Source organism: Cryptomeria japonica, chromosome 5 (genome assembly GCF_030272615.1).
Source record: "Cryptomeria japonica chromosome 5, Sugi_1.0, whole genome shotgun sequence".
Classification (NCBI taxonomy): domain Eukaryota; kingdom Viridiplantae; phylum Streptophyta; class Pinopsida; order Cupressales; family Cupressaceae; genus Cryptomeria; species Cryptomeria japonica.
This window is the reverse complement of record NC_081409.1, coordinates 928467967-928492918: the sequence shown is the minus strand read 5'-3', so window position 1 is coordinate 928492918 and position 24952 is coordinate 928467967. Positions and strand designations below refer to the sequence as shown.

Here is a 24952-nt window from a genome sequence, read left to right as displayed (position 1 = left end):
TAGAGTTGACCACTGAAGTAAATTATGAGCTCCTCCATCCATTATCTTTTCTTGTGCTAGGATCTTCCTTAGTGTCTGCCTGATTACTTGCAGAACAGGAATGATAACATCTCTAGTGTGAGCGAAAGCGGCTACCGTTATCATTAGGTTGTGGACGATCTCAAGGACCTGGATAGCTCGGTGGATTGTCTGCATCATTCTTGTTGTAAATTCAATGGCTACTGTGTGGGATTTGTCAATCCAAGAGCTCATAAGCTGAACCAAACTCTTGACTCTTTCTGCCTCGCCAACTGATTCAAGGGGAAGTGCTTGCACAGGAGACACTACAGAATCCTGACGTCCCAAGGGCTAATTGAGATGGCTAAAGTAACTTCTCCAAGCACCGACTTCTCTCTCAAGCTTTCCATTCTTTTCCATTTCTTCCTTAAACTTGTCTTTAAGTGCTTCAAATGAATTGGTTGCCTCATCCAGTGCCTATTCAGCAGTAAGTGGACCAAGCTCAAATGTTTCTACATCATACTCATCTGCAAGGATTTCACCTTCATACTTGTCCACTACTAGTGTAGCTATCTGCAATTTCCTGGACCCTGTCTCATCTCTGATCACCTTGGACATCTTGGTGGCCTTCTTCTTCTCCATTACTTCTTGAGAATTTCCTATAAGGCTCTCCAAATCAATTACATCATCTTCATCTTCAATCACAATCACCCTTGTCAATCTCTCTTTTAACCAATCCGGAATGGCGGATCTTGTCTCTCTAACTTGTATTTCCTTAAGCAATGATTCGTCTTCTCGGAGAGGGGATGTCACTTCATCATCATTCTTCTCTTCATGTAGCTCATCAACTTGGGGAGATTGACTTGATGAATGCTGAGGTGCCCGCCCCTTTTCAGGTTTATCATTCTGAACCATCGACTCCATAGATTCATCAACCTCAGGCACCGTCTTCTCTTGTCCTTCAACTTGACTTGTCCTTTTTTCATGTCGAGAAGATGTGCTTGATGAGCGATCTCGATTGGCCTCTTGCTTCTTCTTGGAGGGCTCTCTTTTCTCAGGTCTTTCTTTCCTCTTCGCGCCTCTAGGATGAGAATTGCCTTCACTTGCGCTTGCTCCTCCTTGTTCTGGTCTTTCCTCCAAAGTAAAAGTCATTGGTATGTTCTATTCTCTTAACTTTTGATGTTGTACATCCACCCATCTGCGAGTACATGACAAAACTAGAGCCATCAAAGCTCTCAAGTCCAAAATCTCAGGCTCGTTCCAATCTATCTTCACCGCTTTGTCTTCTCTGTCATAGGATGACTGGAGATGTCTGCCACTGTCCTGAGCTTGATTGGCCACTCTGTAAACTTTGCACTTCCTGATGAAATCTAAAGGTAATCTGGAATGCATCTTTCTTTTCACTTCCAAATCACTTGAGAGATTCATCCAAAAGTCCTCTACCTGAAATTCGTGCTTGTACTTCCTACCAGCTGTCTCTTCCATATAACCATGAGGATCGAAATTCTCCCTCGAGGCAAAGAACGTGAATGAATATAAAGCCAATTCCTTCTCTGCATCATCCAAGGCTTGAGTATTAGGACATACCTCAACTGAATTCCCCAATATGATGGGCACGGGAATTCCATTTCCATGCTTGCGTCTGAATGCCTTCGCATAAGCTGCCAACTGCCGAGTCACCTCAAGTAGCACTATCCTGTCCGTCGGATACCTCGGCAACATGTAGGGAGGTGAAGGACACCCATGAATTCTGATATATGTAAACTTTTGAAACTGGATGAACCAAGCACCATACCTCTTCACAAGCTCTTGTGCATCCAGAGATAGTCGATTGTGAATCCCACCTTGCAATATCCTAGTCGATTGTGAATCCCACCTTGCCATATCCTAGTGATGTTCATCGTGAAGGTGTCATTGACTAACTTGTAGTCACCTCTAGGAGGATGATGCAAATGAACATAAGAGTCACAAACTCTCACTTCTCTGGGTCCTCTTCCGATCACTCCTCTGTGAGGTAGCCCTGCATATTCGAAACTCCTGATCAAGGCATATATGACGTATGAGCTCATGTGGAATGATTTGGTAGGCTTTAGTCTTCTCAACTGCACATCCAGGCAATGGCTAATAATTCTAGCCCAATGAATCGTTCCTTTCCCTTGAACTATCACTTGGATGAAGTAGAACATCCACTTCTCAAAGTAGAAGGCTTGTGGAGCCCCTGTAACTCGATTGAGCAAAGTTATCAAATCTCTGTACTCCTCTTGGAAGTCGATCCTATGTGGTGTATTGGGAATCTTGCTCAGGCGAGGACGACTTTTGAGTAACCAATTCTTATTGATGATATTCAAGCAAGTGGAGGGATCATCTTCATACATTGACCTGGCTCCTTCTAGGCTTTTGTAAATCATATCTTTATGCTCTGGAAGATGGAGAGCCTCACTTATAGCCTCCCCTGAAAGGTAAGCCAAAGTGTTCCCTTCCTTGGATACGATCGATCTCGATTGTGAGTCATAATGGCGGGCACACTCAATCATCAGCTCATGACACTGGACTGCTGGAGGGAAACTGGCCGCCTTGATGAGGCCACTTTCAATTATTCTCTTTGCGACAGGTGATGGCTTGCCAATGTAGGGGACCTCTCGAAACTTCTTCACACTGAAGTTTCCCAAGTTGGTATCTCCGATATTGCTCCACTTGGACACGATCTTGGTCTCCAATTCTTCGTTCTTCTGATCTTCCTTCATGAGAGCTGGACGACTAGTAGATGCTCCTGCCTTTGGAGTCGCCATCTTGACACCTACACAACATTTCATAATGAGTAATATACCTTAAAGTGTAGAAATATAAAGTAGAAAGGAAGATTTAAGATTTTAATTAGGAAACTTCATGATAAATCTTGAGTTATCATTTCCTAATTAACTACATCAAACTTAGAATTTTCAAAACAAAGCGCAAAATTCAAATCTTCAACAATGGTGTTAAGGTGATTACACCATACCTCCACTTGAGTACTAATTCTAAGAAATGATGCAAAAATAGGTGAATTCGCTAGGCAAAATGTAGATCAAAGTTCTCCCTTGAGCAAAATGCGCCTCCTTTAGCCTTCACAAGAATCAACTCCACCTCCTTCTAGCCTCCAACACTTGAGATAAATTCGCTCCAAATAGACCAGATTTCGCACCTTCTTCTTGCTCTCCAAATTCGCACTTGAAGCAATGAGTGAATGATTTGGATAATGAAAAACACCTCCAATATATAGAGCGCTCACCACCTTGCTCCCCCTAGGCCAACTTGTCAAAATAGGCCTAAAAAATAAATAAAATTGCAAAAAGGAGAGGCCGACCTGATAAAATAAATAAAAATAAGACCTCAAGCGCTCCATTTTTAATTTTAATTTCACAAAAATTAATTTTAAATGCCTTTATAATAAAAGTTCGATTTTTTTTTAGGCTCAAAATTAATTTATTAAATGCCAATGTGTCTTTTATTAAATGCCAATTTAATTTAATTTTTCCAAATATTTCGAAGTTAGCAATTTGGCATATAATGCAATTTGGAGGATATCAACGCTCAAATATGGTGAAAATAAAAAATGCTACCAACTTCGCCCTGGACCCTTGGCAAGGGTCAGGAGCGAACTTTCAATTTAGGCCTTGCATTCCTCATTTTCTTGTCCAAGACTTCATCTAGGCATTTAAAATGGCATTTTTAATTGGAGTTTTGAGTTTAATTTCACTTGATCTCTAGGAGGAAAGTGCCTTCGGGACTTTTTTGCCCTGGACCCTTGGAGAGGCCCAGGAGCGCCTTTTCACCTTTGCTCTTAATCCTTCACCTTTTATTTGTCAATTCTCATTGTGGGGTAAGCAATGATCTCTTTCATCTATTCCATACACGTTTAATTTGCATTTTGCAAGGCAAAATAGGTGTTTCAAAGATTTTCGCCCTGGGCCTGCAGTGAGGGACAGGGGCGACTTTTGTGTTTTAGCCTAGGATTATCAAGTTTTGAAGTCAAATCTTTGTTCACCATGTTTTAGAAGACCTTTTCCACCCTTGCACAACCTTGCCTTAGCGTAATCTTGGAGGGAAGTTATTGGTTTCGAAAAAATCGCCCTGGGCCTCCAGTGAGGGATAGGAGCGCTTTTGAGTCCTCTATACAAATTCTTGATTACTTCAATCCCAAATTACCCTCAAGGCGTAGAACATCATTCTCCACTCCCTTTTGAATCTTGGAAACAAAAAAGTTATCTCGAAATGCAAGGAAAGTGGGCACACTTGGAAATTTCGCCCTGGACCCTTGGTGAGGGACAGGAGCGAATTTGCAAATTGTCATCAAAATTTGTAATCCTAGTATCTCAATTCCACCTCAAGGCATTTTAAACATCATTTCAAACTTGCGCCTTGGCTTAGATTTGTCCAAACTTGGAGAGAAGTGCTGGATATTGCGTTTTTCGCCCTGGGCCTTCAGTGAGGGACAAGAGCGATTTTGCAAATTCAAGTTTATCCGTCCTTTGTTAGCCCTCCAAATTATCTTCAACGGGCGAAACACACCTTCTTCCATTCATTTCAATCACAAAACTTGTTTTGTCCTTGTCAGAAAATTGCACTTTTAGAATCTAGCTCCCGGCCTTCAGTGAGGGTCAGGAGCGCCTTTTGTTTTTTGGGTTGATTTCCTCCTTTGTTGACCACTCAAATTATATTCAACGGATAGAACATGCTTTTCTTGATCTCTTCCAATCATAAAATCAACTTGATTCTGCAAGAACAGTGCAAATTTGAAAATCAAGCTCCGGACCTTCAGTGAGGGTCAGGAGCGATTTTTGCCTTCTAGGCCAAAATGCTTCACCTTTCATCATGAAATGTCTTGGCTAAGGAAGATGTTATCTTGTTTCATGCTATGAATAAATTCTCATGTCCCAAAAGGTCACAAGATGATACATATAAAGAAAATCGCTCTGGACCTTCAGTGAGGGTCAGGAGTGATTTTTCACCTTTTGGGCAAAACACCTTCAATTCATCATCTTTGATCAATTCTGGATACCTCATTATGCTCATACTATCCTTCACCACGCCTCTTCATATCTCAACTTGATCAAACAAGGTCAGGAATGACTCTAATAAGTTTTTTTCGCCCTGGACCTTCAGAGAAGGTCAGGAGCGATTTTGATGATTCCAACAAAATCCTTCATCATCTCGAGTTAAAACCGCTTCAGGCGGGTGGAGAAAATTATTCACTTTCCAATCATATCCAACACTTGGTTCCTTTTCACTACAAGATGAAGGAAATCAAAATTTCGCCCTGGGCCCTCAGCAAGGGACAGGAGCGATTTTTCCTTCAACCTTCAAAATTCATCATTTTCGTGCCTTCAAATCTTCAAAAGCATCAAAACCACGTCCAATCATCCCTCCTTGAGACCCTGCACAAAGCAAAATAGAAAAGTCAGTGACAAATATGCTTTAAATAACATTTTCGCCCTGGACCCTGAGAGAGGGTCAGGAGCGATTTCACCCTTTCTGGCTAAAATATTCAAAATTTAAGTCTCCAATCATTTCACAAGGCAGAGTTAGGTCATCTTCAAGGCCACGAACCAGTTAGCAAGCCTTCTTAAAACAAGAAATTGCACTTAGAATGAATTTCGCCCTGGGCCCTGAGAGAGGGTCAGGAGTGATTTCTCTGTTTCAGGCATCATCTTACCTCCAAAATTTGATCAAAACTTACCTAGGCAAGAACACACAATTTCACCTTCAAAATGCTAACACTTAGACAAAATTTGGATTTTACCCTAAAAACCCTGATTAGACCTAACCTGAGACCTATCTGACTCTCCTGACAGGCTTACCTCACTTCAATCGTCTCAACTCTAGGGAGGATGCTTAACAACTTTCAAAATTTGACTGGACTCAGCTTGAATAACATCCAAAAGAAACCCCTAAGGTTTAGCCCTAGCCCAGACAGACCACTCACTCACTCAAAACCCTAAAAGCAAAGAGAAGAACAGGCAAAACAAAAGCGAAAAAAAGAGGGGGTCCCCATTCTAATGGGGCGATGTGTGAAATGGTCACAACACATCCTCACCTCTAAAAATCAAGGATCAAGGGTTTTCATCCTTGATATGATTGTTGTTAATCTCAAAGAGCAGAAATTTTCATCCAACTTGCATGCATTAAAATGATCCCTTGACTTGTCTCTATATCTAATTTGAACATATCCCTGACAAAAATTTGGAAAGATCCAAATAAAAATCTGCAAAAAACTTATACACAGGGTAATATGTTATTTTCTTCTATTTTCACCATTCTCACATTCCTTCAATACATATTTATAGGATTTTTTAGATCCTATTTTATAGGGAACAAATCTCTAAATATACGAGTTGTTTTAACAACTTAAAACAACTATAATAAAATCCCAACTAATTACTTTCAAACCTAGAATAGCTACGTGAGTTTTTATTATAATCACTTTTATTTCATCACTAAACTGTTCTAACTAACAAACCTAAAAACTTAATGATCTAATATTCCTAACAATCCCATGGCCCAATTTGAGCGCCATTTTTTAAAAACTTGGATTTTAACTTTATTTTATTTATATTTTGTTATTATATATACTTTATCAGTGTTTAAAAACACTCTTTTTAAATAATAATAAAAGCAGGATTATTGTCAAGAAAAAGAGGACATGACACAACTGTGGCCTATAATTATTGTTGAATGGCTACAATTCATTCCTTCTTAGAGGAGGTTAATATTGTTGTATGGGTTGACCTTCTGGCGTTTGCCTCTTCGTAGAGGTAACACCATTCACCCCCTTCTGCAATAATGGACCAGTTGAACTCTTGGCAAGAGACCTAATTGAATCTTTCTACATTTTCCCAGTTGTGGCCATATTATCCTCTAACTCAATAGCATGATGCTAAGAATCTTTTAATTCAGTTTCATGTTCTAATTTGATGAAAAAGGCAATTTGAATGATAAGGCAATTATGAAACTACTCAAAAGAATTTCAGGAGACAAATTCAAAGTGGTAGATGTCCTTGTTACAAAACAATCAAATCTCACAAAAAGTTCTCGCATAGCCTTATCATCCTCCGTCCTTCAACTGGCTTATATCTTAAAAGAAACTTCTCACTCTTACCCTCCCAACTAGTGATCCAATGAAGTTCAAGATGGTGATAAAATGAACCTATTTATGAAAGCTTTGATCATTCTATATTCTCTTTGTGTACAACTACTTCAGTTACTGTTGCAATTGATGTTCTCTGGTAGTGCAGAAATTACTAACAAACAAACTGTAAATGATCTGTTGATTTTTATATTCTCTTGGGTTGTACCATGGGGGATACTGGCCCATTTTTTTATTAAAAATAATTTAATATATGAAAAGATATCATTGCCAATTAATTCACTCAAATATGTAATATTTGTAGATAATTACATACTGTGTACACACAATTCGATGGCAATGTGCCAATTTATAAATCAAGTTTTTGATGACTATTCTTGACAAACATTTATAGCATATAACAAATGTTACCCTTTTGAGCCAAAAAATTGTCACTCAGCCATATCAAGTGCAACAAATATTTTATCCAATCATGATAACTTCATATAATTCTAGTTACAAACAAATCATTTTTTTTTAAGGTTCAACATATCTGTGATGAATGCAAGTTAATCATGATCTGTGATCCAAATGAATAATTGGTCCCACATACCAGTGATTATAACTACTTACCTGTTTCTGTTTAATCACCACACTGAGAAGGAAAAGGAATAAAGTGAAAATGTTTGCCCCAAATCCAAAAAAAGTGTGCATGGTCAAGCAAAACAGCTAATCATGACAAAGAACTATGCCAGACCAAACCAAAATCAAATTTCATCTTTTTCCTTTAACTTCATAGACAATTTATTGTTTAGAAACACTAGCAGAAGCAAAAGGAAGTAACCGATTCTATTATCATTTAAAGGATATACATTCTCAAAACATGGTGAGAAATCGTATCCATCCCAGACCTGCAAATAACAGAAATAAGATAGCATCAAACTTCTATGAGCAGAATCAATGTAAATTTGACATCCAAAGAAATGATAGATGATGGACTCAAAGGACTGCATTTAAATATTGAAAAGATCACCTTTGCAATTGGATTGAATGAACAAAAAAGAGAACCATGTTAGAAAGCAAGGGCATTTGACATGTCGCAATAACATTATTATCAAAAACTCAAATGAAAATGAACGTTATATAGCACATTCCAGTTATAGATTTAATAATAGCAGCAAAAATCCTTTGTAAAAAAATTGGCAAACTAAAAGTATAGTATTTTTTGAAAAAATTACAATTTAAACAGAAAAAAATCAGATTCAAAAACAACATGAATAAAATGTTGAAAAGGAGAAAAAAATACTCATTTTTAAATTTCAAGGCATTCTCATAGCATAGAGATATAGAGAGCAAATAAAATAGAGACTTTGGCCCATGAACTATCTAAAATAGGGATTTTAGCCCATATATTGTCCAAATGAAAAGTTTGTCTAAAATGGCGGAATGCAATGTAGCATTTAAGCTTGGTAAGTTCTATATGAGGTTGATAAAGTAAACCTCTAGTCTTCTTGTATGATGTGAGTAGATGGTAAAATGCTACTAATAACACTGCATTTGAAATTATTATTAATATCAAAAGAATGTTTAATCATAGATTTGGGAATAATGTATGTTGTCCTTTCAATCATTCATCCCATGAGATTAGTTCCCTGCCATCCGCAGCCAAGTTGTCTTTTTCCACATTGGCCTCCCAATACACATAGTTAGCCAAATGATCCTTGAGTTCGTCCACGATCCCATTGCTTCTTCGAGTAGTGCCTTCAATTTCCAATTTGTCATAGTCTTACTACTAAACGCATTGATGACAATACTTGAATCGCCTTCAATCTCTAGATGCTCTACCTTGAATTTTACACAGAAGAAATCCACAGCATTGTTCATCCCCCTGGCAATGGTTTGGATGCTCTACAAACCACACGTCCCTACCAGTCTCTAATAATGCATCTTGCTCTAGATGCTCTGGGTTGCCCCCTGGAGGCACCATCAAAATTCAGTTTATACTATCCAGATTGTGGGGTTTCCATACAAAGTGGGTCCTTTTGAAACATGACTCAACTCCCCCAACCCCATTAACGAGGGGGATAATATTATATAATTATTTTCTTGATGCGTAATATTATATAATTATTAATATACTATATTATTTTAATAAAATACAATAGTAACTATAATTATATTATTACTATATTATATATATTTGCCCTCCCAAGTGGGAGATTGAAATTGAATTTTGACAGGGCATCAAAAGGCAACCCCAGATCCGTAGGGATTAGGTGTTTAGTTAGAGATGAGAAAGGGTTTGCAAATAACAATTAAGCAAAGGAGGCGGCATTGGCTAGAGGGCTCTAGGAATGCAAGAAGACGGGAATAAGATAAATTGACATGGAAGGAGACTCAATGATCTGCATCAATGCAGTTTAAAAGAAAGGCACTGCCAATTGGAAACTTCAAGCATCGGTTATGAAGACAGGGAGTGTTTGAATCGGATGGAGATTTTCACAATTAAGCATGTTTATAGAGAGGCTGATAAAGCTGCTAACCTTCTTGTTGACCCCTTTAACATTGATTTTGGCATTGATGTCATGGAAAGATATTTGGTTTATTATAACAGATTAAAGGTATTCTCGGGGCTTTTGCCAGTGCTATTTGGTTCTCTTTCATATTGTCATTGAATGGTTTTATGGATAAGTCTTGTTGTTTGATACTTTATGTACTCTATTCTGCATTAGTTGTTAATGTCTCATATGTTTTGTATTTAAGAAGATATTGATACCTTATCATTGTTTCATGATAAGATATTGATGGCTTGTTAAAGCAAGACTATAAGTCATTAGTAGTCTAATGCCTATGAGTCATATAGATGTCAAATAATGAGAGCTTGAAGGTATTTTGGATCCATCTCAAGACATTTGACTATAATCTCTTCAGTAGCAAAAACTAAGGTTTTATTCTATGTTCATGGCATATGTGGTATCATTATTATTAAAAGTGATCATATTTGTAGTATTGTGTATGAGTTTGAAAAACTCATAACAAGCATGTGCAAACAATTCGGTACCATGTAAAAAGGAGGAATTGGCATACTTAATTTAATGGTCATTGCTTGGGGAACAATATTATTAACAAAGACATAAAAGTCCTTGGCGTTGAAGGCATTGGGTAATTCAAATGGCACATTGGTGATTAAACCTTGGTCGGCATTTGTTTTTGATACCTTTGTGACGTCAAAATGATATTATTATTTTGTGGCACGAGATAAGTCAGTCAAACAGCTCTATCTTCTTGGTTCATTACTTTGAATAATAAAGAGAAAGCTCATTTTTGAGAGCTAGGGCATCGATAATATTGTTTTGGTTTCTCCATGAAACCCTAGCTACAAACCGCCATGGTATGTTTGAACTTGAGCACAGCCGACATAGCTTGATTGAGCTCGCAGTGGACTAACAGTGACAGTTTGGACTTTGGGTCAGATTGTGGAGCATGGCAGTTGGACAAACTTCATGAATCTGGTAATCTTGTTTCATTTTATTGAAATGAAAATTAGTTACGCTTTGCTGTCAACAATGAGAAAGGAAAAGCCATTTCTTTGGTTGAGAAAATCTTTTTGCTGATGCTTTATTTCAAATCTCTTCACATTCCTTGGCAGTTAAAAGAGGATTAGTTTCTGTTTGGTTTCAGTTAAAAAGAATTATCAAAACAGTTATTGATCTGCAGTCGAGGGTTTTTGAAAAACCAGTTTTGGGAACTCTTTAAATAGGATTTATTTTTCTTGCAAAAAGGTTCGATTTTGAAAAAGGCAGTTATAGAAGATTTCTATTATGTAAAGAGAGCAGGGGACCTTTTGTTCTAAATTCTATTTGTATAAGCTGCAGTTAAAAAGGAAATGTTTGTTGTCATTCTGATTAAAAGTTGCAAGTATCATTTGAAAACTTTTTCTGTGCAACTTGCACTGAGCTAGTTGTAAATCTTATATGCAAAAGTTGGAATATTTTTGTAAAACAGTCTCTGTATGAAGATGTCCTATATGTGCCAGGCTTCTGACAGTGAAGCTCATGAGGTATAAAACATATTTGTATAAGGCTGAGTTGTGCCTCAGAGAAACAGAACAACCCTCTGTATTTATTCCTTCAAATTCATAAGTTGTTAAAGGTTCTGTCAGTAAGACAGAGTGATTTCTATGTGAATGTCAGTGAGACTTGAAATTATCTCTGCCAGTGAGGCATTGAGACTATTGTAAACAAACTTTTATCATAAGCCAGTGAGGCAATTTGCGAGTGGTTTTTTATCCCCCAGGAGGGTTTTCCACTCAGGAAAATGATGGTGTCAATGTTGTTCTGTGAATTCTCTAATGGTCTATATTGCATGCCTACTTCATGTTGATTGCATTTCTCATGTTTGCAAAGTTTCAAAGTAGCATTTCACTGCATTTATCAGTTGTTATATCAGAGTTGTTTAAAAAGAAATTTAGCCTCAAACACTGATTCAGCCCCCCCCCTCTCAGTGTTTGCAATACTCCAACACTTCTCATCAATGCCAAGGCCATTATTGGGGCCAAGGATCAAGTGGAGTCTGACCCCCTTGCATGGGATGGCCTTGAGGCCACAAAAAGGAGAAGTGGCTCAGTGGCACAGCACTCAGCAACTAATATGGGTCCTAGGTTCAAATACTTACTGGTCCATGAAAAATTAACCACAAAAGTATGAGTTTCTTAGCAAATAGGAGGTCCTCAGTTCAAGTCCTAGATAGTCCATGGAAAATTAACTGCTATCATAAATCATAAATCAAAATATTATAACTGCCTCAGCAAATAGGGTATCCTAAGTTGAAGTCTTAATCCTTCAATGAAAAGTTAAAAACTGCAATAAAATGCAATTTAAAAGTACTGGATTCAAGTCCTAACTGATCTATGGAAAACTGACTATTACAATAAATTTAAAAGCTATAACTGCCCCAGCTTATAGGAAATCCTAGGTTGAATTTGCTAGCTAGTCCATGGAAAATTAACGGCTCCAATAATGGTGTGTTCTGTCAAACAAAAACATACAGTAATATTCTAAAGTTTGCTATATTCTATGGAAAAATAACTGCCATAACAAATCAAGACATTACAAATGCCTAACACGAGGAATTGGGAAAAGGATGTGTCTTACCAAAAAAGCATACAGAAGCAATCTTTATATCTGATATGTTTTTATACATGATCTTTCCCTAGAGTATCAGATTATGTGATGATTTCAGTTTTGAGTCAATTCATGTTCATTATTAACCTATCTTCCCGTAGTTCATAAGATTTCAACTCTCACGAGAGAAAAAATTACCTACTAAATCATGTAAACATACAACCAAATTGAAAAAATATACACTTAATTTCTCCTTACTTTTCCATATACAATTATATTCCCTTTTACTAAAATATCTATTACCTGCATTTGCATTTCTCATGATACACCTTTTAAAAAAGATTGACTGCAGAACATATTTGTATTACTGAAACCGGGAACCCACAAAAAGACACTAAGCTTGCACAAAATTCCATCACAAAAACAGATGAAAAAGAAAACAACCTTTCAATTAACACAGGCATAAAAAGATTCTTATGGTAGAGTTATAGAAGCAAACTTTATGTACCGTAGGACAAATGAATGTGAAATTTTCCACCTTCCTTGCACCTATAATTGCTCTGAAAATATTCATTTCTTCTCATGTGCCACCCTTACAAAGACTTCAACAAAGCAGGTTCAGCTTCACAAAAGTACTAGCTGAGAAGCTTACATTTAGACAGCGAGAGAAAAGTATTCCTTGCAAGAGAATGTAGGTAAATATTATAACATAAACCCTGGTCAATTCTCTGCCCGCATGCCTGGCATATCGAACTTCTCAAGCGCACTTATTTCCAGCAAAAGTTGGGAGGCACGGAGCTTTGTATTAATTAATGATATTTCATTCCCTTGTGAAAACAGGTTAACGTTTCATTCAATTCTTTTTCGAAATCCTGCGGTGGGTGGGTTTTAATTATTAATTTAGTTCTTTCGTCTTCATGTGTTATTGACTCTGTACTCGTCAGAGCACTCCTCGGATAAGATATTTCCCCGTTGTCGTTTATGTCGCCTTTAGGAAAGGATTTAGAAGACGCTTTGTATGCAATGGTCTGAACATTTTTGTATCGGTGAAAGTTCCCACGACAATCTTCCCAACGGTGAAGTTATAAATGGGGATCCCCTTTACTGATTCGAACAAATTTTTTCCGATTTATGGCACATTTTATTTGTTCAAACATTTCCAATTTAATCATTTTTTAATGTAAAGTGATGATGAGTGCTCCCAATTTATCAAGAGTTCCTTCTTGAATAATTTATATCAAGAATTAGTTGTAAAGATATTTACATATTTGTCTATGTTGTTCTTCAAGGTATCACACTCTAAAATGAAATATTTTTATGTTTCCACTTGTCTAGAAATGCTAAAAATAGACCCTTTCTTCCCAAACTATTTTTGATCTTTTCCAGCATCCAGTTTTACAATAGAGTTGATAAGAGTTAGTTCTTTGCTCCGTTTTTTGATGATGATCACAAGTAGGATTGAACTCATTGATATAATTTTTTTTCTTTCTCCCTAACCATCACCCCAAGTACACTTTTGGAACTTAACCATAACAAAAGCTTTAATCTCTTTACTATATGCGGGACATGTATTCAAGTAGATATTTCATTCACTCATCCATTTGTTGTTTTGTTGCATCTAAGTCTTGTTTCTTCTACATAATATGTCATTGAAAAAAACCTTAGGCCATTTGCCTTCTTCTATTTGCTTGATTCTTTTTAAATATAGTATTTGTTGTTTCTAGTTCCCCAACTTCATGGATTGAACCTTGGCTAAGACAACGGTCTTGGAAATATCTGGTTTAATTAGATTTGCAAAAAAAATCATGGCATTTGTCATTATGATTTAGTGATTTTAAGTTAGTTGAGTTAATCATTAGAAAGGGGAAATATAAATAACTAATTAATATACAAATAATATAGATAATGTTTCAATATTTATTTAAAAGATATTAATTTGGAGCTATTTTATTTATTTAAAATTATTTTATTTATTATATATGAATACATAAATTAAGAAGTGGATTTAATCAACATTTTAAATCACACTCCATGATCCATCATTAGGATTTTCTCTCTTGCTATCTTATTATAATGGTGGATCACAAAGTGTGATCTAACGATTGATGGAGAAACAAGCACATAAAGACAAATCCAAAAATATATTATAAACTAATTGTAACACCATAAAACGGTTAGTCTGGGGGTTAGTCAAATCAACATAAAACTAAACCATTAAAAAGCATTATCAAGAAAGATTAAGCATAGAAGCATATGAGAGATAAAAATGAATAAGCATTAAGACTTCACTCATGATGCTCCCTACGCCATTAGCTCTCCCTTGTTCCTCTCCTCTCCAAGTTCCCAAATGTGTAGCTCTCAGTAGCTTTTTTGCACTATTTTTGGATGTCTTATGGAGATTCAAGAGTATGAAGTAAATGCTCATAAAAATGCAAACATGAACAAGCTAAGAAATGAGATATTATGTAACTAACTAAGATTAATTTTAGACCAAAGTGAATTATGCTAAATACTCTCTAGATTTTGCTATAAGTTAGATGCATGCAAGTTTTCAGGATCTGGATTATGAAGAAATGGGCTCTATTTATAGGAATAATGGAGCAATGGATGGTTAAGATTGAGTAATCTCAACAAGGATCGGGATTGAAGGGCTTAAGATCCATGTGAGGGATTTCAACCCAATCCTAGGATGACAAATGTCAACATGAGATGGGCTAAGGGGAGAGGGAAGAAGCATTAAATGCTTGACATGACTTAAGGGTTACTCTAGGGGGTAAGGTTAAGGTTGGGTTAGAGTCATTCATTGGATAAAGATTTTATCCAAGGGGTAAACTCTTGTGCAAGGGTTAATTAATAACCAAGGGTAAAGATGAAGGTTGAGTTAGGGGTCTGTTGGTAAACAGATTTGTCACTGCGGTTGTTTACCTGAAACTGACCTTGTTTGCCCGATAAGCAATGACAAATGTTCCAACAGTTGGAGAGATCGTTATGTGAAACACAATCTTCCTCTGCGTTTGAGAGGGGCAGCTCCCTCGTATGATAGGGGTGTTTAGGATTTTCGTGTACTTTTAACCTGAAAGTACATAAAGGAGAAAACATAGAACTTAAACAAGAAATAAAGATAGAAACCCAAAAAACAGACATACGACCATCAACTGAGATTTCTCAACATTTGCAACAAATTACAAGGGGAGTTTGTAACGTAATATGCTTAGCCATGAGATGACGATAAAGAAGAATGACAAATCTCAACATACGCAGAGATAAGATACTTCAACACATTCAAACTAAGATATCAAAGGTTGCTTGTGCATCATCACATCAATTGTACAAATCACATATGCATAAAAGACTACCAATTTGACATACGAGAAATCGGCAATGATAACACATGAATACATTTAGAACATACGAACTAAGACGTATTCTTCATTATCCTTTTGGAAATATACAAGTCCAAAATCCTTTCTATACATAGTGCAAATCAAAATGTCATTACAAGTTTCTCCTAGAATTCCAGCAAAGTTTTTCCCTCCCTAAAAAGTCTTCCCCTGTACATTACAAATAGCCTTGTATTTATAGGCTTCCCAGAATAACCACCTTAGAAAGTAACTTTAATCCTAGGTTAATATCTAACTCTTTTCTACGTAAATCTCAATAAGTTAGTAACATACACTTTTATGAGCAGAAGAAGTCAGCCTTCTAACCTTGGGTTACCATAAGCGACATAAGTCACTTTTACAAAAATAATATCAAACCCATTACATTGAAGAAATAATTTGTTTGTTGATTTTGTCGAGGTGGCCTCCATCTTCATTTGCTTCATTTGATCTCGTAATCATCTCACCATCTGAATTCATGTTCAGAAAAAGTTGAATTCCATGTTCCTTGATTTAATGCATTAACACCGTTACTATAGCATATGTATCATCAACATTAGAGCATCCTTGTAAGTTTCACGTATGCTCTCCTCAATAGGATATTCGAACCTTTACGTTGAACAAGTAGGTGCTAAATTTCTCAAATTTATGGCACATATGATATACCAACTCTCTAGTATGTTCTCATTCTTAAAGGACTGTGATTGCATTCAATTTCAATTTTGCACTTCAATCATCAGAAGGTGTTCGAGGGAGCCTTATTAATTTAAATCAAGAACTTCCTTGAAAAATCCATGTTGTACACATTCTGCAATTATTTCATGGGATGACATTATCTTCAACGCATTATATGAAATAGCTCACATCCCTTGTCTTCCCATCCACATTTTGCTTTTTAGTAAAGCATTCCCAAGTGTAATATATTATTCTACGTGTCTTGATGTCTACACCCTGATCCAAAACTCCAATTCTAGCACACGTAGGGATAGGATACTGGCAGAGGTTTTCGCATGCAGTTTTATATTTGTTTATTGTATTTGTTTGAAAGTTTCTATAGCCTTTTCAACAAATCCATCTTCTAAATATTTTGTAAGCATTGCATTTCATAAGGTCACATTCCATTGAGGCATTCTTTCAAACAGTTCCAGTGACTTGTCTCTGCTCCACCTTTCCTTGATGCATTATGTAAAACAAATTACGCTATGATGAACATGTAAAGCTAAGATGGCGTAGGCCATGGACTGAGTTTCGCGCATGCCACTGTCATCTATTTGAAATATTCTAGAGGCTTTTCAACAAATCCAATGACATATATTAGAAGTACCCTGTCTAACAAATGTCTGTGATTCCACATTTGCATTTCCAACCAAATTGTCTGACAGAAGTCCCAACTTCTATAATGCTTTGGTGATATTCATATACTGTTTTAAAGCTCCAATCTACATATACACATGGGGGGGGTGAATCAGTACAGACAAAAACACATTCCTAAAACCGGTTTGTCAGCAGACACTATGCTTTGGCAAACAAACAGTAACATTGATCTTAAACAGAGTACAACCGGCAAAACCCAGGATAACTGAGACAAGCATAAACTGGTTGACACTTATCTTTTCATACAATCTAATACTTCATTTCCATTTCACCCTAGTGCATGAACAGGTAATCTATCATCAAAAATATATAAACAGCTAGATCTACGTGATTTACCTTCAGACACAAATCACTTAAACCATCACATGAATAACACCACACATGACACACAGATTTTTCATGTGGAAACCCAACTGGGAAAAACCACGGTGGGGATGAATACCCACAAGCCATTTTTGAACTCTTTAGAAGTCCGCTCTGTTAGGAGCCTTGTCTGGTTAAAGAATGATACAATAGGTTCTGTTAGGAACCGATCCTGTTAGGGATCACCCAGTTAAGGGATAGCTAGAATACCCGGTTAAGGGTTAAACCCTGTTAAAGGTTACCTTGTTAGAGGATTTCAAGAACCCAATGGTTTTGAGTCACCCTGTTAAAGGATTTACAGTAAGCCGGTTAAAGCTACCCTATTAAGGGATTTCCCAACTGTTGAAGTGGTTAGAGATCAACAGGTATTATAATGATATGGTAATAACACTCGATGCCAATGCAGATCCGCTTTAGCTCCTCTTCACCTTCTACACTTACACTCTGTAGGTATCACTTCTCTCGTCTGGTCTGGCAAGAATCACATATCTCTTCACTTGGATACACACACACAACTTTTTCCAACAACCTCAGAAAGAAACACAACATCGACCTTATAGGAAATAGATAGGTCGGTAGCATAAGCCCTAAACCCTAAACCTGTTAGGTTAAGCAATTCAAATGGTTCAATCCTGACTGTTGAGAACATTGCATTAAATGCAACAGTCTTGAACTGATCTCAAGATGTCCTCCATCATTCATTTTCCACCGCTTTCATGGCAGCTGATAACCCATCACGTGTTTTCACCATTTACAGACTTCGCACATTCCTGAGGTAGATAAGAACAATCTCCTTCATGCAAGATCCTTCACGCGCACAAAGTTGACATGACAACATGATCTGTTCTTCATTACAATGCTAACTCATCACACAAAGGCACCGGTTGAGTCACACATGCTTGAAGCACTTCAACTAGAAACTTTGAAGTTGAGACTACCAACCGGTAGTCATATAAAGCTTCCATGTACTGGTTCCCATAACAGCATGCCAGTTCACCTTGAACAAACATATCGCTTCACTTTGGCACATATACCGGTTCTCACATATACCGGTTCTTGGTAACATACCGGTTCTCTCTTCATCATCATATTGACATCAATGACAACATACAATGTCATCATGTCCTCATACCGGTTCACATAATACCAACAATCTCCCCCTTTGGCATTGATGGCAATATACAAAGATATCCCAATTTTTGCAGATATCTTCTCCGCTTCACATCTTCTCCCCCTTTGACAACAATGCCAAAGTGGAGGCACAAGCTTCCTTGTTCCATTATGCTGCTCCCCCTAAGGAGTAGCATCCTTCAACACATCAATCCGGAAAAAAAAATTGACTATACAATACCTAACTGATGTGGAGCATATACCTTTAGTTCACCTCCTGAAGGGGAAACACCCCTAATTCACCTCTTAAGTACATAAATGTAGCCTTTGGGAGAGGCTTGGTGAATATGTCTGCTAACTACTCCTTACTGGAAACATGTTCCAGTGCAATCTCTTTGTTCTGAACCTTTTCCCTCAAGAAATGATACTTAAGCTCAAAGTGCTTGGTTCTAGAATGTAAAACCGGATTCTTGGAGATGCTAATTGCACTATTATTGTCACAAAATATACTTACCGGTTCAAATACAGGAACTTTGAAGCCATTTAATGCATGCTTCATCCAAATTGCCTGAGTGCAGTTCATGAAAGCTGCAACATACTCTGCTTCCGCTGTAGACTGAGAGATACAACAATACTTCTTACTCATCCATGAGACCAGTCTACCACCGAGAAAGAATGCACCACCGGTTGTGCTCTTCTGCTCGTCCGCATTACCTGCCCAATCAGCATCTGTGAATACTTTCAAGTTGAAATCCTTGCTATATGGATACCACGATCCATAATCAATAGTTCCCTTCAGATACCTAAGAATCCGCTTGACTGCAACCAAGTGGGATTCTCTTGGACTTTTTTGGAACCTTGGAGTAATGTCTGCATGTGCAATATCTGGTCTTCTATGCACTACATAATGCAACTTACCAATCATTGATCAGTATTCCTTCTCATTAACCAATGCTGAGTCATCCTCTTTGGATAGTTTACAACCGGTCACCATCGGTGTACCAACCGGTTTGCTATCTTCCATGCCAAAGGTCTTCAACACCTCTTTGACATACTTGGACTGAGTGATAAAGATTCCATCTTTCATCTGTTGAATCTGCAGTCCAATGAAGAACTTAATCTCCCCTATGAGTGACATCTCAAACTCTTTCTTCATCTCATTTGCAAACTCATGACTCATATTGTCATCTCCACCAAAGATAATGTCATCAACAAATACCTCATAGATCAGGATCTGATCTCCTTCAGATTTCAAGTAGATATTGCTATCTTCGCTTGTTCTCTCAAATCCAATCTTCACAAGATGGGAGTGCAGGCGTTCATACCATGCTCTAGGTGCCTGCTTTAGACCATATAAGGCTTTATGTAGCCTACACACCATGTCACTGTCTTCAAATAGGGCAAACCCATATGGTTGCTCTATATACACCTCCTCTTCAAGTACACCATTTAGGAATACAAATTTTACATCCATTTGATATACTTTGAATCCTTTAAAAGTTGCATATGCAAGAAGCATACAAACTCCTTCCAATCTAGCTACAGGAGCAAAGGTTTCTCCATAGTCTTCTCCTTCTTCTTGGGCATATCCTTTACACACAAGTCTGGCTTTGTTTCTAATCATTGTGCCATCCTCATTCAGCTTATTTCTGAAAACCCATTTGGTACAGATGACATTTTTATGCTCCGGTCTAGGTACCAAAGACCATGTACGATTTTTCTCTATCTGGTCAAGTTCCTCTTCCATTGCCTTGATCCAGTCTTCATCTTTATGTGCCTCTTTGAATGATTTAGGCTCAAATTCAAAGATCATACATGAGTTTTCTCTGACCTTTCTTCTTGTAAGGATTCCTGCATCCTTATCTCCTATGATCTGCTTAGTATCATGATTCAGCTTGACATACCGAGGAATGGTCTTAACAGATTCCTCTTGCTTTTCTTCGTCATCCTCTTCTCCATCAATATCAGCAAATACATCTACCAGTGTAGGAACACTATTACTGGTACTTGGTTGACTGGCAGCCAGTTCCCAGGAGGTGACAACCGGTTCATTTACTGCTTGCTCACTGTCGGTTTCCTGAGTTTTCTCAGAGGTTTCATCAACTCTCACATTGATGCTTTCCATAATTCTCTAAGTCCTATTATTGAAACACTTGAGATTTTTTCTCTTGGTGGAATACCCTAGGAATATTCCCTCATCACATTTTGCATCAAATTTGCTCTGGTGTTCGCTCCTCTTGATGTAACATTTGCTACCAAACACTCTAAATTAGCTAACCATAGGTGTCTTACCGGTCCAATACTCATAAGGATTTTTATCCTTACCTTTCTTGATGAGTACCCGGTTCATTGTGTAGACTGCAGTGCTCACCGCTTCTCTCCAAAAGGTGTGAGCAACCTTTCCTTGGATCAACATTGTTCTTGCTGCTTCAACCACAATCTGGTTATTCCTCTCTGCTAGGCCATTCTGTTGTGGAGTCTGGGGGGCAGACAGTTGCCTCTTGATGCCATGTTCTTCACAGTACTTGTTGAATTCACCGAAAGTGAATTCCCCTCCTTGATCAGTTCTAAGGCACTTGATCCTTTTACCACTTTCCTTCTCCACTAATGCTCCGAAAGATTTGAACTTTCCAAAAGCTTCAGACTTAACTTTCTAAAAGCTTCAGACTTATCTTTCAAGAATGTGACCCACATCATTCTTGAGCAGTCATCAGTGAGAATCATGAAGTACCTATCACCCTGCACACTCCTAGTTTTCATAGGACCACACAAATCAATATGCACAAGATCAAGTAAATTGTCAGCAGTGAAAGGTTTACCTTTAAAGGTTGAGGAAGACATTTTCCCCAGTTGACACTCTCTGCACAAGGTATTTTTTGGTTTGCTCAGCACCGGCAACCTCTAATTGCCTTGATCTTACTAGCCTTCACAATGTTATCAAAGTTTACATGGCAGAGTCTCCTATGCCATATCTAGCTGTCATCGAACTTGGCCATAAGACATGTACTGATATTTGCTTCAGCTGAAATAGGTTACCTTTGGTCTGCATGCCGGTGGCCATCAATTCACCATTCTTTCCTTTGATTCTGCACACTCCATTCTTGAATTCCAGAGTGAGACCACTATCATTCAGCTGGGCAACACTCATAAGGTTGTGTCTGAGACCATCAACCCAATACACATTGTCAACACTGCTCTTTCCATTCAGAGAGATGGACCCTCTGCCTTTGACCATACATGGTGCATCATTACCAAAGCGAACCAAACCACCATCATACTCTTCCAAGGATAGAAACTTTCTCCGGTCACTAGTCATATGGTGAGAACAACCACTATCAATAATCCACTCATTGGAATTATCAAAGCGGGAGACAAGAGCCTTCTTGTCTGACACATCTTCCTTGACAACAACAAACACAATATCTTCATTTTCTTCATCTTCTGATTCCTCATCTATGACACCTCATCAATTGCCACAAAACAGTTTCTCCAGTTTCCTCCTTTGAATTTCTTGAACCTTTCCGGTTTGTCCTTGTTGTCACCATTAGGACAGTTTACAACAATATGTCCTATCTGGTTACAAGAAAAGCATTTCAAAGGGAGCTTACCTCTATATTTACTGGTTCCTTTAGGAAGTTTCCTGGCAAGAAGAGCTTCAAATTCCATCAGAAACTCCTCATCATCCATTTCTCTGCTCTGTCTTGGTTCACCACTGGTGCTTGCTTCTTTTCCTTTTCAAGATGGTATAGCAGAAGCTTTAAAAGCCGATTCAATCTTTTGAACACTGCCATCAAAACTATTTAGCTCATAGGCTGTCAAATTTGCAATGATGGAGTCTAGGGATACCTTAGTCTTGTCTATTGATCTCAACTCCTGAATAGCAGCAACCCTTATTGCATAGACCAGTAATAAGGATCTCAGAACTTTGCTTACCACAGTGGAATCTTCCATTTTACCACCTGCACTCTTGATATCTCTGACAATAGTTTTGATTCTTATTCCATACTGTTGAATGGTCTCACCTTCAACCATCCGCATGTATTCAAACTTCCCTCTAAGGGTTTCTTCCTTAGCTTGTTTTACATGCTCATCACCGCCATAGATATTTTCAAGAGTATCCCATACTTCTTTGGGATTTACTTTATCTTGGACATCAATAAACTCAATGTCAGATAAACTACTAATTAGGGCTTCCATGACTTGCCCATTCTCCTACATCTCTCTCTTTTGGTCATCGGTGAGAGTACCGGTAGGGGCAACATAAGCATTATCAACATAGCTCCAGTGTTGACCACCCATGCTTCTGATGTATATCTTCATTCTGTCTTTCCATATACTGAAATTATCTCTGTTGAACTTTGGACCTTCCCTCTTCATCATTGGACTGGAATCTTTTCCTCAAGCGGTTAAGCTTATAACATAGAGGACCTGGAGGATGCTCTGATACCAATTGATAACTCAATGATGAACAGATAGTACCAAACCGGTACTGAGAGGGGGGGTGAATCAGTACAGACAAAAACACATTCCTAAAACTGGTTTATCAGCAGACACTATGCTTTGGCAAACAAACAGTAACACCGGTCTTCAACAGAGTACAACCAGCAAAACCCAGAATAACTAAGACAAGCATAAACCGGTTGACAGTTATCTTTTCATACAATCTAATACTTCATTTCCAGTTCACCCTAGTGCATGAACAGGTAATCTATCATCAAAAATATTTAAACAACTAGATCTACACGATTTACCTTCAGACACAAATCACTTAAACCATCACATGAATAACACCACACATGACACACATATTTTTCACATGGAAACCCAACTGGGAAAAACCATGGTGGGGATGAATATCCACAAGCTATTTTTGAACTCATTAGAAGTCCGCTCTGTTAGGAGCCTTGTCCGGTTAAAGACTGATATAATAGGTTCTGTTAGGAACCAATCCTGTTAGGGATCACCCAGTTAAGGGATGGCTAGAATACCCGGTTAAGGGTTAAACCCTGTTAAAGGTTACCTTGTTAGAGGATTTCAAGAACTCAATGGTTTTGAGTCACCCTGTCAAAGGATTTACAGTAAGCCAGTTAAAGCTACCTCGTTAAGGGATTTCCCAATAGTTGAAGTGGTTAGAGATCAACAAGTATTATAATGACCTGGTAACAACACTTAATGCCAATGCAGATCTGCTTTAGCTCCTCTTCACCTTCTACACTTACACTCCGCAGGTATCACTTCTCTCCTTTGGTCTGGCAAGAATCACATATCTCTTCACTTGGATACACACACACAACTTTTTCCAACAACCTCAGAAAGAAACACAACATCGACCTTATAGGAAACAAATAGGTCGGTAGCATAAACCCTAAATCTGTTAGGTTAAGCAATTCAAACGGTTCAATCTTGACCATTGAGCACATTGCATTAAATGTAACAGTCTTGAACCGATCTCAAGATGTTCTCCATCATTTTTTTTCCACCGCTTTCATGGTGGTTGATAACCCATCACACGTTTTTACCATTTACAGACTTCGCACATTCCCGAGGTAGATAAGAACAATCTCCTTCATGCAAGATCCTTCACGCGCACAAAGTTGACGTGGCAACATGATCTATTCTTCGTTGCAATGCTAACTCATCACACAAAGGCATCGGTTGAGTCACACAGGCTTGAAGCACTTCAACCGGAAACCTTGAAGTTGAGACTACCAACCAGTAGTCATACAAAGCTTCCATGTACCGGTTCCCATAACAACATGTTGGTTCACCTTAAACAAACATACCACTTCACTTTGGCACATATACTGGTTCACAATGTTATACCGGTTCTCACATATACCGATTCTTGGTAACATGTCGGTTCTCTCTTCATCAACATATTAACATCAATGACAACATACAATGTCATCATGTCCTCATACTGGTTCACATAATGCCAACACTATGTTATCTATGGACCCTGAATCCACCACTCTACATACCTTTCCCATAATCTTGTGTTTTATCCTAAACAAGGATCTCCTTTGCCTAGGTTCTTCCTTAACCGGTTCTTTAATCAAGACTCTTCTTATCATAAGATTCTCTCCAACTTTTGAATCTAAACTCACTTTTGATACCTTCATGTTTGTTGTATCCTCTTGAGCACAATTTACTCTCCTCTCATCTCCTTGGGTTGAAGAAGACTTCTGAAGACATCTATAGGCTGGGTGTCCAAGTTGATGGTAATTGTAGCACTTCATTGTGGCGAAATAGGACCCTCTTCCTAGTCCACTAGACTTTCCTCTACTAGAGTTGCTAGACCCCCTTCCTCTATAGTTGCTCTTGCTATTGGAATCCCCACTTTTCTCTACCAAATTGGATTGCCCTTGGGATCTTTGGTCTACACTTCTTCCACCAAAGCTACCTCTCTAACCTCTACCATCTCTTCCCCTACCTCTGCCTCTATTGCTTTGCTCTTTTTTCTTTTTGCTCTTCTCTTCCACCTTGAGTGCTAATTGGTAGCA

At 37.9% G+C, this 24952-nt stretch overlaps 1 protein-coding gene across 1 annotated transcript in view; it reads right to left on the bottom strand.

The window, feature by feature from the left end:
* The window catches only part of LOC131855885 (ABC transporter C family member 13-like), a 115692-nt gene extending 102433 nt beyond the window's left edge, over positions 1 to 13259 (bottom strand). Inside the window, exons 1-3 of the mRNA XM_059221225.1 lie at positions 12731 to 13259; positions 7970 to 8010; positions 7733 to 7805 (exon numbers count right to left, since the gene is read on the bottom strand). Coding sequence (XP_059077208.1) covers positions 7733 to 7805; positions 7970 to 8010; positions 12731 to 12796 — 180 coding nt within the window. The 5' untranslated portion in view covers positions 12797 to 13259. The remainder of the gene's footprint in view (positions 1 to 7732; positions 7806 to 7969; positions 8011 to 12730) is intronic.
* Positions 13260 to 24952: the final 11693 nt, after the last annotated feature.